The sequence below is a fragment of the Rattus norvegicus genome, chromosome X (assembly GCF_021556685.1).
Source record: "Rattus norvegicus strain SHRSP/BbbUtx chromosome X, alternate assembly SHRSP_T2T, whole genome shotgun sequence".
Classification (NCBI taxonomy): domain Eukaryota; kingdom Metazoa; phylum Chordata; class Mammalia; order Rodentia; family Muridae; genus Rattus; species Rattus norvegicus.
Genome location: NC_141554.1, coordinates 67,152,540 through 67,166,467, shown reverse-complemented (window position 1 = coordinate 67,166,467; position 13,928 = coordinate 67,152,540). Strand labels below are relative to the sequence as shown.

General features: G+C 41.5%; 1 protein-coding gene and 1 pseudogene across 4 annotated transcripts in view; one reads left to right on the top strand and one right to left on the bottom strand.

Annotated features, from left to right (window-relative positions):
- The window catches only part of Apoo (apolipoprotein O), a 102,296-nt gene that overhangs the window by 71,490 nt on the left and 16,878 nt on the right, over positions 1-13,928 (bottom strand). For all 4 annotated transcript variants that reach the window (XM_087600336.1, XM_087600337.1, XM_087600335.1 and 1 more), the window contains 2 exon segments: positions 9,810-9,917; positions 7,548-7,667 (listed from right to left, as the gene is read on the bottom strand). In XM_087600336.1, the coding sequence (XP_087456462.1) occupies positions 7,548-7,667; positions 9,810-9,824 (135 nt within the window). In that variant the 5' untranslated portion in view covers positions 9,825-9,917.
- Rwdd-ps1 (RWD domain containing 4, pseudogene 1) lies at positions 12,937-13,520 on the top strand (annotated as a pseudogene).

Here is a 13,928-nt window from a genome sequence, read left to right as displayed (position 1 = left end):
AGTGCCTGCCTAGCATGAGTAAGGAACTGAGCTCCATCCCTAGCCCTGGGAAGAACATATGTGAATATATAAGTTCCCACCTCCAAACAAAATAAAAGTGTGAGCAATGAAATGGATTGGATGTGAGGCTGAAGGAATGGCTCAGTCGGTGAGAGCACTGGCTATTCTTGCTGACAACCTGAGTTTATTCCGAGGAGCTGCACAGTAGCTCACCACCATCTATAAGCACAGTCCCAGAGAATCTGACAGTCTCACATACATAGTGCACAGACATACATGTAAGCAAAACACTCATACACATAAAATAAATAAAACTTTAAAATGGCTTAGCTAAAAGAACCCTCAAGAACTCTACAGTGAAGACAGAAGGAAATTCAGAAATATCAAAAAGTGTCAGAACTACCCGCCACTTAGAAAAGTTGCTTTATAAATCTTGGTCCAAATCAGAACAAGTTATCTGCATACTGCTAAATGGGCTTGTATAACAAATGTTGAATGTGGACATAAAGAACTTATATGTCTCCAGGAAAATCAACTTGTTTTCTTTTTCGTGTTCCACACCTGCTTTTTTCCAGCTATAAGAAGAAAAAAAAACAGAAGGCTGGAGATAAGGTTCAAATGTTAAAAATGCTTGTGCTCCCCCTCCCCTCAAGTTGCAGAATCTTAGCAGAGCCTTTGTATCTGGCATGAATCTGAAGCGATGACACCAGGGCTTTGAAGTAGCCTTTTGTGAGTGATTGTTATCTGAGATTTTATGAGGTTGTTCTTTTGAAGGAGTCTCAGCGCTTTGCATAACTTAGACTCAAGACAAGCCTGGCAAACCAGGAAGTCTCCTGTGGCTGAGAAATGCTTAGGTGATGAGTCTTTCAAGACAACCCCTAGATCAGATAAGGTTTGGGTATGTGGAAAATGACTTGCTAAAAGTACCTTCTGTGTAACAATAAAAACAGCTTCTAGGGGCCAGGGAGATGGTTCAGCGGTTAAGAGTGTTCTTCCAGAGGTTCTGATTTCAATTCCCAGCAACTACATGGTGGCTCACAAACCATCTGTAATGGAATCTGATGCCCTCTTCTGGTGTGTCTGAAGACAGCTACAGTGTACTTATATATAATAAACAAATCTTTAAAAAAAAAGCTTCTAGTAAGCTGATAGTATCAATCCTTGAGAGGCTGAACCCCTGCTGCTGAAAAGGCCTAAACTGATCCTGCAGTCTCTCTTTTCTTTCATCCACTGTCTTGCAAAACCCAGAACAACACTCTTGGCTCTGGATCCTAGCCTACAACTCCAGAGGACCCCTGTTCTTCCAGAGGCCAAGCCAATACTAGGAACCCCAGAAGTCAAGCTGGTACCTGGAACCCCAGTGGCTACACCAGTATCCAGAACCCCAGAGGTCACGCCAGTTCCCAGAACTCCAGAGGCAACGCTGGCATCCCAAACCCTAAAGGTCACACAAGCCATGAAAACCCCAGCAAAGACACCTACTAGTCCTGAAAACATTTTGGTCATAAGAACCCCAGGCTACTCAGGTCAGAAGACCAGAGAGAAAACAGAAATCAAGGGATAAAAATCTATCCAACTAAGAAAAACTCAGGAACTAGTACCTAAAACCTATAATTATCCCAAACCTAGAGGACTAGAAGTCAGTGTAAGAACACAAGAGCCAGGGCAGTATGGCAACAGCAAAGGCCAGCCATCCTCCTGCAGCAAGCCCCTGGCTATTCTAACACAACTGAAGCCCAAGAAAATGACCTAAAACCTAGTCTTGTGAGCTATTAAGAGGAAATGAAGAAATTCCTTAAAGATGTCCAGGAAAGCAGAAACAAACAGATGAAGGAACTGAATAAAACTGTTCAAGAAAACACAAACTGAGGGAACCCTGGAGATGGAAAAATCTAGGTAAGCGAACAGGAACTACAGATACAAGCATCACCAACAGATTACAAGAAATAGAAGAGAGAATCTCAGGCACAGATGCAATTGGAGAAGTCAGTACTTCAGCCAAAGAAAATGTTGGATCTAAAAAGTTCCTCACACAAAATATCTAAGAAGTCTGGGACACTGTGAAAAGACCAAACCTAAGAACAACAGGAATAGACAAAGAAAGACTCCCAGCTCAGACACCTAGAAAATATTTTCAACAAAATCAAAGAAGATTTTCCTAACCAAAAGGTAAAAGAAGCTTATAGAACACCAAATAAACTAGACCAGAAAAGAAAGTTGCCACCCCACTGCTACATAATAATTAAAATATAAAATGTATAGAACAAAAAAAGAATATTAAAAGCTACAAGGGGGAAAGGCCAAATAATACATAAAAGCAGACTTAATAGAATTATACCCAACTTCTTACTGGAAACTTTAAAAGCCAGAAGGGCCTGAACAGATGTGCTGCAGACTCTAAGAGATCACAGATGCCAGCCCAGAAAAATATATGCAGCAAATTTTGTCACCATAGATGGAGAAAACAAAATATCCCATGACAAAGTCAAATTCAAACAATATCTATCCACACATCTTGTGCTACAAGAAGGTACTAAAAGAAAAACTACACCCACAAAACAGGAAATTTCACACCAGCAAAACCAAAATGAGAATCAATCTCTCTCTCTCTCTCTCTCTCTCTCTCTCTCTCTCTCTCTCTCTCTCTGTCTGTCTCTCTGTCTCTCTGTCTCTGTCTCTCTCTCTGTCTCTCTCTCTGTCTCTCTGTCTCTGTCTCTCTGTCTCTGTCTCTCTGTCTCTGTCTCTCTCTGTCTCTCTCTCTGTCTCTCTCTGTCTCTCTCTCTCTCTCTCTCTCTCTCTCTCTCTCTCTCTCTCTCTCTCTCTGTCTCCTTCCCTCCAACCCCTCCAACCACCATCAATAACCAAGGAACTAACAATCTTTGTTCATTAATATTTCTCAATATCAATGATGAACACTTTCAGCAAAGTGGCTAGATATAGAAATTAACTCAAAAAGAAAATCAGTAGCCTTCCTATATACAAACAATAAATGGGCTGAGAAAGAAATCAGGGAAACAACATCCTTCACAATAGCCAAAAATAATACAGATATTTTGGTGTAACTCAACCAAGCAAGTAAAAGTCCTGTATGACAAGAACTTAAGATCTTTGAAGAAAGGAACTGGAAAAGGTTTGAGAAGGTGGAAAGATCTCCCACAGATTGGTAGGATTAACATAGTAAAATGGCTATCTTATCAAAAGCAATCTACAGATTCAATGCAATCTCCATCAAAATTCTGACACAATTCTTTACAGATTTTGAAAGAACAATACTCAACTTTATATGGAAAAACAAAAACCCCAGAATAACTAAAATAATACAATAAACTGTACAATAAAACACTTCTGGAGTATCACCATCCCTGATTTCAAGCTCTACTACCAACCCATAGTAATCAAAACTACATGGTATTAGCATAAAACCAGACAGACTGATCAATGCAATCAAACTGAGGAGCAACATGTAAATCCACAAACCCATGGACACCTCATTTTTATAAAGAAGCCAAAAGTATACAATGGAAAAAGAAAGCATCTTCAACAGATGGTACTGATCTAACTGGATGCCAGTATGTAGAATAGATCTCTATTTATCTTCATAAAACTCAAATCCAAGTGGATCAAAGACCTCAACATAAAACTGGATACACTAAATCTCATAGAAGAGAACATGAAGAATAGCCTTGAATACATTGGTACAAGAAATAACTTCCTGAACAGAACACCAATAGTGCAGGCACTAGGATCAATAATTAATAAATTAGACTTTATGAAACTTAAAAGCTTTAGGAAGACAAAGGATCACTGTCGCTAGGACAAATCAGCAGCCTGTTACAGAATGGGAAAAGATTTTCACCAACTCCACATCTGATAGAGGGCTAATATCCAAAATATATAAAGAACTCAGGAAACTAGACATAAAAAAACCCAAAGTATCCAATTAAAATATGGGTTACAGACCTAAACAGAGAATTCTCAACTGAGGAATCTCAAATAGCCAAGAAGGACTTAAAGAAATGTTCTACAACCTTAGTCATGAGGGAAATGCAAGTCAAAACAACCCTGAGACCAATCAGAATGGCTAAGATCAAAAAGTCAAGCAACAGCACGTGACAGTGAGGATGTAGAGCAAGGGAACATTCTTCCATTGCTGGTGAGAATGAAAACTTGTATAATCACTTTGAAAATCAACAAGGTGGTTTCTCAGAAAATTGGGAATCGATCTATCTCATACCACTTCTAGCATAACTTCAAAGAACACTCCATCCTACCACAAAGGACATTTGCTCAACTATGTTCATTGCAACTTTACTCCTAATAGCCAGAAACTGGAAACAACCTGGATGTCCCTCAGCCAAAGATCAGATAAAGAAAATGTACATTTAAACAATGGAGTATTATTACTCAGCCGTTGGAAAAAAATTTCATGAAATTTGCAGGTAAACAGATGGAATTAGAAAAAGAATCTTCGTGAGTGAGGTGACCCAGACCCAGAAAGACAAATATGATTTGTAGTCACTTACAAGTGGATAGTAGCTGTAAGTAAAGAATAATCACACTATCATCCACAGACCCAGAGAGGCTAAGTAAAAAGAGGGCTCAAGGGGAGACACATGAATCTCCATAGGAAGAGAAAATAGAATAGTTTTTACGAGTGGGCTCAAGGTGGCTGGGGACAGGAATAGCAGGGGGATAGGAAGAGAGGGATAGGAGAGGTAAGTGGAATTGGGGGAGCATTTCTGGGATGAGGTACAAACCTAATCCAGTGAACTCCCAGGAAACCATGAGGATGACCCTAGCTAGAACTCCTATCAATAGGCGATATGGAGCCTGACCTAACACCAACCTAGCCACAAAACCTTCAACCTACGATTTGTCCAGCCTATAAGAAGTGCTAGAGTAAAGGTGGGATAGAAATTGTGGGAGTGGCCAACCAATGCCTGGTCTAGCTTCAGACCCATGCCACAAGAAGGAGCCCATTCCTGACACTGCCTGGAGGGAGAACCAGGAATCAGAAGGCTAGGATAGAACCAAACACTGGCATTAAAAAAAAGTCAATGAAATGATTTCTAATGATATTCTGATATACAGATAAATTGGAGCCTAGCATAACTGTCTTCTGAGAGGCTTCCTCTAGCAACTGATGGGAAGAGATGGAGAGACCCACAGCCAAACATTAGGTGAAGGTTGGGGAAAGAAGAGAAGGAAGGATTGAAGGAGCCAGTGGGGTCAAGGACACCACAAGAAAACCCACAGAATCAACTAAACTGGGATCATAGGGGTTCACAGAAACTGAACTGTCAATCAAGGAGCCTGTACAGGACTGACCTAGGCCCTCTGCATATATGTTACAGCTGCGTAGCTTAGTGTTCTTGTGGGACTCCTAACAGTGGGAGAGGAGGCTATCTCTGACTCTTTTCCTGCCTTTGGGACCCTTTTCTCCTTATCCACCCTTGATATGAGGGGAAGTGCCTAATCTTATTGTAACTTGTTATGCCATGCTTGGGTGATATCTCTGGGAGGTAGGAGGCCTGGCCTTTTCTGAAGAAAAACAGAGGAGATATGGATGGGCTGGGGGTGGGGGGGATGAGGACTCAGTCAGAATGTAATATATGAGAGAAGAATAAATTAAAGAAAAAAAAGGATGCTCGTGGTAGAGTCCTGAAGCCAAGAGTTCAGATCCCTTTTTCTTTCTCAGACAGCATGTAGTCCAGGCAGGCTTCAACTGTGCAGGAACCCTTGTGCTTCAAGATCTTTAGCGCTGGGGTCACAGGAATATGCCACCACAACCAGCTGACGAAAATACTTTTCTTACAGAACAAACGGGCTGGGGTGCAGCTCAGTGGTAAGGCGTGTGTAGAAAGTGTTTGTGTCATTGATAGAGCTTGTATGCTTTTTCTTCCCTGCAGAGAAAAGTTCAACAATGGCATAACTGATGAAATTTAAATCTTCACAAAAAGTCTTGGGTGAACATTGAATTTGCAGATCTCAACTAAAATAAACCTGGACCAACTTATCCACATCTACATATTATTTTCTTTATTTTTCCTTCATTTTTGAAATCATGAGCAAACACAGCAAATATGTAGCAAAGCCTACGAAAGCATTCCACAGACTGCTAACTTTGGTTTCAGATGTTTAAATTCAGAATACTTTCAGTTACATAACAACAAATGCCTGGAACCTAAAACATGCACAAGGACAGAAGTCAATCTATACCTGTAGTAGTTTGGTCACTGAGTGAAAAGTTCAGTACTGAAACATGTAATTGTACCCTGCTATGGTATCTACCTTCCTATTAGAGTTCCCAAATCCTCTGCAGTCATGCCTGGGGGGCTTCTTTGGTTGGTTTTGCTTGCTTTGTTTTGGAGACAGGTCCTCTCTATATAGCCTAGCTGTCCTGAAACTATGTAGAGCAGTTTCAGAGCTTGCAGAAATCGGCCTGTCCCTGCTTGCAGTGTTAGGGTTAAAAGTATGCCACCACACTTGGGTAGTCTCACCTGTGTGAGCATCCACGATCTGAAATGGATAGGAACACATGTTTGTTAGGTTCAGAGGGGTTTTTTTGCTTTTTGAGCTTTTTGGATTTATAGCTTGGATGTCACTAGTAGGAAAGTTCAAATCCAAAGTAATTTCAGATTAGGGAAGCTCAGACTGTAGTGATTTGTAGAGTTTCTACCGGGAAAGAAAAAACTCATTTTCTGCATGTATGTACACGATAAGCATGTACAGGTATATATATGTACAGGCTTGTGTGGCCTGTGTGTGAGTACAAGTTTGGGTGCAGATATTCACCCTTGTGTGTCATTTCTCAGGAACCATCTTGTTTATTAGGACCTGGGTCTTACTATTAGGCTAAGCTAGGCCAGTGAGCTCCAAAATCTACCAATCTCTGTTACCCTAAGGCTGCAAGTATATGCCACGATGCCTACCTTTTATGGGTGCTAAGGACTAAACTCAGGTCCTCACAGAACAACTGAGTTAACGCCCAAGAAATAACATCACAATTTTGATACACATATTAGTGTTTTTATTCATTTCCTTCCATTGGTGTCCCATGTTTTCCCTGATATACACAACAGTTTTATAATACCAACCAACCTACAAGCCCTCCACTCCCTGGCCAGGGTGTCACAACTCTTCTGATGAGAGTGAATTTCCCCTTGCTGCCACCAGGATGCCAGACTTGATTGTACTTGCTCTCTGGATAGCACTAAGGAACACTTATAAGTTAAGCACTCTTATCTTTGGATCATTATTACACCTTTTTCTAAAAACATGAAGTCAGGGCTGGGCATGATGGCTTACATCTGTAATTCTAGCACCTATGCTAGTTAGTGATGCAGGAAGATTGTCAGTCAGTCTGAGGACAGTCTGGGCTATATAGTGAATTCCATACCAACACTACAAAGTGAGCTCCTAAAAAGGAAGGGAAGAAGGGAGGAAGGAAAGAATGGAGGGAAAAGGGAGGAAGGAAAGAAACAAACAGCAAAAAATTAAAACATACAGCCAATATAAACTTTCCATTAACTCTTAAGTAGATGTACCTGACACAAATTTGTATATGGCTCACAACGATGTCGGAGTTCTGAGATGTTTTCTTCAAGTTGAGTCCTTGGCTCCTCCACATATTTAGATTGACCCTCAGGAACTGAGTAGAGTGAGAGCTACACATATTAAAACAGAAAGAAAAGCATGTACCATGAGATCATGTAACATATGATCAATTCTGTAGGTTAATACCTCTATAACAATTTATAAATTAGTTACCCTAAGGGTTGTATGCACCCTCTAACTTACTTCAAATGATCTTTGTACCTTACTTCCTCAATAAAGACAAGGCCAAGAGGGCAGGACTGCAAGGTGCTCTGCTTCTCCCTATCTACTCTGCTGGTTTGTTTGGTAGCGTGCGGTATTATACCCAGGGCCTCAGGCATGCAAGGCAAACCCTTTATCACTTTACAGAAGCAATATCTTACCTCAAACTTAAAGTGGAAAAAAATTCTACTATTCTAATGAGTGAAAGGAGGAGTTGGTGGGGCTTGTATTTTCGATGAGGGTATGTGTCGTGGAGCAAGAGTCAGTTTTCTCCTGCCATATCAAACTAAGGGACCAAACTAAGTCATCAGCTTGGCAGCCAGTGCCTTTATCTACTGAGCCATGTTACCAGCCCAGGGGGTTTGCTTTGCTTTTTGTTGTTATTGTAGCTTTTAAGAAAAATAAAAGCTGAGAGAACGGAAGAGTAACTGGTTGCATGGCAAACAGCAGACTGCTACTGATCAAAGCAGGTGAGCAAATTCATTGCCCACCTAGAAAAGAGCCTTCTCAGCAGTGACTCCTAGCAACCTCTTCCCCCTTACCAGTACTACTGTTTTAAGGCCTAAGAGGAGAGGAGAGAGAAGCTAAATAGCTTTACATAAACACTATTCAAGTAATCAAACACTATTCAATAAAATAAAAATTCCAAATAATTACTGGGAAATACAGACAATAAAAAATATAAACAACACAGAGAAGCTATCTTATTGATTTCATTGATCAAGTATGTACTAAATATTTACTTAAGTATCTCTAATCTTACCAAGAACCAGAAAGAATCTAAGCCTTTAAATTCTTTGAAAGAAAAAACTGTGAGTATTTTGAATACACAATCCAGAATCAGGAAGGCCACTCTGAGAAGTGAGTTGCCCAGAGACGCACAACTGGGCCATGTGCAGAGAGTTTGGAGCACTCAGCCCTAAATGGGATGTCTTCACCAATCCCCTCCCCTCAGGGTTAAGGGAGCTATACAGAGGAAGAGGGCTGTAAGAACCAGAGGGAATGGAGGACTCCAAGAAAATAGTGTCCTCCAGAAACAACAGGACTGAAGCACATATGACCTCAGCATACACAGGGCCTGCAAGGGTTTAACCTAGTCAGGGCCTTAGTGCTCAGAGAAACAAGTAGACACAGGCTCCCATCCCCAACCAAGATGCTATCCCCAAATGACAACCTCTTGCAAAGGAGAAATAGTCTCACCAATGAAGTCTCACTGGGTATATTCAAGACAATTAGGAAGGGGTTGGGGATTTAGCTCAGTGGTAGAGAGCTTGCCTAGCAAGCTCAAGACCCTGGGTTCAGTTCTCAGCTCCAAAAGAAAAAAAAAGACAATTAGGAGCAGGCCTCATGCCCAGCAGTAGATGTTCAATACAAAACATACTCAATGGGATTTCTGTAGATGTTCTCATATTGCTTTGTCTTACTAGTCTTCTGTCTGTATATTGCTTTCAGATTTTGTTTATGTAAAGAGAGAGTATGTGAGCTTCTCATGGTTTTTCTTGTTGTTATGGCTTGGGTGTTTTCTTTGCCTATTCGTTTGAGAAAAAGAGGGGGGAGAGGGAGAGGGGAGAGAGGGGGACAGAAGTGTGGAATTGGGGAGATAGAAAGGATCTGGGAGGAGTTGGGGGGACCATGATTAGAAAATAAGTACCTACTAGGAAAAGTGACTCGTGCTTATAATCCACTGGGACACAGTAAGCTCTCCACTAAAAACTAGGTCTATGAGCTATTCCTTAATTATGTCCTTAGCTACATTCTACCATCATCTATAGAAAAATCAGAGTCTGGCAATTTCCCACAGAGAAAACACGCTATCAGAAAATGTAAAGGTCTTCTTTTTAAGGATTTTTTTAAGTGTGCTAAGGGAATACATTACTATCTAGTTTCTCAAAGAGTAAAAAAAATAAAACTACAAGTCTTTTATCATCTTGATATATAATTTATAAAAACTCTAAGTCAGATGTTTATATCATTTAGTATCAGCACATTACCTCATCGATCTTCATGTAACTTTTGTGAGGCGAGTCCTTTTTGGGTGCTGCATAAACTCTGAAGGTGAGCAGGCTCAGGCTGGCTGGCCCCACAGATCTCTGAATTACCTAAAATGCAAAGGAAGTTGTCAATCTTTTCTCCATGGGACAAATCAGATACATACAATGTAAGCAGGCCCAGAACCTAGCCACTCGCAGGCAGAAAAGCTTATTGCCCTTACTTCAAAGTAAATGCATTTTTGAAGTTCTGGGGATATCAAAACATAAGCATGTATTGGGGAAGAGTTCAAATTTCAAGACTTATCTTAATTTCCCAAAGATAAAAGTTACAAAGCCTCCAACTGAAAAATTAAAAGATATGGCTAAAAAATGATACAAATTTATATATGATATATATCTCTGAAAACTGTGAGTATGCAGCCAGCCTGGTCTACAGAATGAGTTCCAGGACAACCAGGCTGCTACTTAGTAAAACCCTGCCTCAAGAAGCAAAAAAAAAAAAAACAACAACAAGAAACCTCAAGGTCATCTTAAGCACTGCCCTCAATCCTTTTGGTCACTAAGCTCTGGTAATTGTGCCTATTAAATGATCTCACCTCTCCTTACTCTTCTTTACACCCTACTGGATGGTCCTTCCTTGAGCCCTCATGTCTTTCCCAGATGGTTTCTGACAGCATCCTAATTGGTTGCCTAGCCCTCTATAGATTCAATACACCACACGAGAAACAATGAACCCTGATTAGATTCTTTCTATTTTTACTTGAGGTTCCCCACCCTTGCTAGGACTTTTCTATAAACCAAAGATTTACTATAACCTGCTACAACCATTTTCTCTAACCTCAATGATTCTGGCCACAAAACATGAACTTTCTGTTTTTCTCTCATGCTGTTTTCTAGCTACCTGGGTTTACATTCACTGATTCCTATGATCATTTTATCTTTTTCTGTAGGACTACCTTTTTAAAAGCAGAGAGGATTCGAGCTTTTACTTTACTTTTTAATCTATGTATTTGTGCCTATCAAGCTCTCCCTTGAAGGTTAAAATCCCTCTCAGAATGAAGTGTGTCTTGCTCTATTTCTGCTATAGCTGTGCCTCTCACCAAAGAAATGTTTGGCTACTGCGCATGCATTGGCTGTTATAATGAGACAGCTGGAATAGAAGAGAGAACAGTGAAAGATGCTGTTTTATCGAGGTAGCCACATTTTAGAATCATAGGAATTATAGTACAAAGATTTGCAGTAACTATAATACAAAACACTAAGCTACTTGGTAACACAAATCCTTACTCCAAGAATTCAGCTGCTTGGAACTCTCAAAATAAGAATTCCAATATATTGGCTCATCAGAGATTTTAAATATAGTTAATTAAGACCTGAACTTAGGCAGAATACGAAAAATTGGCTCAGCCAAAAGCTGAGTTGCCATCCTCAGCTTTGCAGACCTCAGGAGGTTGTCACTGTGTTCCTGGTCCATGTGGCTAAACATCTCTCTCTGCTATGAGTCTAGTCTCCACCACAATTGCACTCTAATATGGCACATTCTCTGCTGTAGACTCTCTTTCAGCTTCTATTTCATAGAGCCCACCAGGGACTTAATAGGCAGGAGAAACTAATCAACTGGACCAGTATTTGATTAGATAGGGACCTACTAAATGCTGTAAAGGGGTAGGATGTGATTATTTTAAAAGAATCAAAAAAGGCAATGGCCTTTGGACTCTTCCCATAATGAACCAAGTAACTGAAATTATAGGTATTGGGCCACTGTACCTGATGGCTGCCATTATCTTAAATGTATTGTTGTTTCATTGTCTCTTTTCTAAAGCTCGACAAGGACTTACCATTACAAAACAAATATAGCATGGTAAGTAGGATTACACATGATAACAATTAGAAAAGGCCAACTAGAACTTGACTTCAAAATCAGATATTTCTTACACAGTGTCAGACACAGTAAAGCAGGTATGGTTGCTGGCTTAAAGAGATTCTGGGGGGGCTGGGGATTTAGCTCAGTGGTAGAGTGCTTACCTAGGAAGCGCAAGGCCCTGGGTTCGGTCCCCAGCTCCGAAAAAAAAGAACCAAAAAAAAAAAAAAAAAAAAAAAGAGATTCTGGGGAGCCGGTCTCCAGGATTGCTGACACACATGAGAGCAGAGGTAAGACCACTACTTCTGCTCCGAGGGACCCGCCTGGAGCCCTCAGGACAGAGGAACCCAGGAGCAATATGGGACAGGATGCTTAAGGTCTGCGCCTGCACCCAAGCTGACCCGGTGCCACACCTCTCTATACCCAGATCCTGTGGGGAAAAAGCTGGATTCTCAGAAGGGTGGACAATCCTAAGAGCACAAGTGAGATTCCCACTTCTGCTCACATTCCTGGTTTAAGAGGAACCCGCCTGGAGCCCTCCGGACACAGGTACCCAGGAGCAGTCTAGTACAGGATCCTTCTGGTTTCTGCCTGCTCCCCAGTTGACCCTGGGACACAGCCCTCTGTACCCAGATCCTATTGGGAGAAAGCCAGTCTCCAGGAGTGCTAACACACAGCCTTACAGGAGGGTAAAGCCACTGTCACAGACAGCAAGACCAGCTAACAGCAGAGACAACCTGGTGGTGAGAAGCAAGTGCAGGAACCTACGCAACAGAAACCAAGACTACTTGGCATCATCAGAGAGCCCAGTTCTCCCAACAATGCAAATACTGGATATCCAAACATACTGCAAAAGCAAGATTTGGATTGAAAATCACATTTTATGCTGATAATAGAGGACTTTAAAAAGTACATAAATAACTCCCTTAAAGAAATACAGGACAACACAGGCAAACAAGTTTCCCTTAAAGTGGAAACACAAAAATCCCTTGAAGAATTACAGGAAAACACAACCAAACACGTGAAGGAATTGAACAAAACCATCCAGGATCTAAAAATGGAAGTAGAAACAGTAAAGATCAGTAGTTGGTCAGAGGTCTAGGTGTCCCTTAACGTGATCCTGGTTCCCAATCACACTTAACGCGATCCTTGATTCCCGGCCCAAAACCGATTGCTGGTGGCTTGGCGCTGCCGAGGATCGGCAGTGTGCGAGGTCGTACCCCGCTGCCGGTTCTTCGCGGTAGCGAACCCCAAGCGCCCGGCGCAATGGGTGCCAACGAGGACCAGGAGACGGAACTAGAAGCTTTATGATCTATTTATGAAGGAGATTAAAGTTTCCGGGAATTAAGTCCAGTTTCATTTCAATATAGGATAGGTGAAGACAGCGATCCCAAAGCCTTTCTAATAGAGATCTCCTGGACAGAGACACACCCCCCAAACGCCTCCGGTCATCTCTATGAATGCCTTTTTTAACAACACCATCTCCTTGGCTGTGAAGCAGAGTATCTTAGCCAAGCTGCAGGAAGCAAGAGAAGTAGATCTCGGCACGCCATGACCTACACGTTGTTCGAGTATGCTAAGGACAATAAAGAGGAGTTCATGGAGAACCATCATCCCGGAAGTTCCACAACGCCTATAGCCAATATCATCTCGGTTGAAACTCCCAGCACAGGCCCATCAAGTAAGAAAAAAAGACAGGAAAGAACAACTTTCCAAAGTTCAGAAGTGCAAGCCGGCAGATCAAACAGATCACAAAGGAGAACTCTCTCGAGGCTGGAACTGGGTTGACGTCGTGAAGCACTTAAGCAAATCTGGCTCTAAAGATGATGAGTAGCAAGCCCCTGCACCAGAGCGAGAGCGGCCTCTGAACGCAGCCCGGCTCAGCATCTCTCCTTCCTTTTGTTCTGGTACTGAGTGGCTTTTTACAGGACATGTTCTTTTGTGTGTGTCTTGAAAAAATATAAGCCGAAGGTTCATGAAGGGGTTTGGTTGTACTAAATTTATCTTCACAAACTCGCCTTAATAAAAGGTCAAAGTGTAACTTGTTCAGAGTACTTTCTGAAGCTGTCGAGCATCATCGCCAGTGGATGGCTCCACAGAGTGAAGTCAGCTGTCACTTAACCATCTGGCCCAAGCGATGTGATCATTTTTAAAGGCCAACAAAACCATATTTGAACTCTCAGTTCAGCAGAGCCCAGTTCCAAGTCTCTGGCATCCGAGGCGTGACCCATACTAAAGCAGCTCACCTTTTGCTTAGG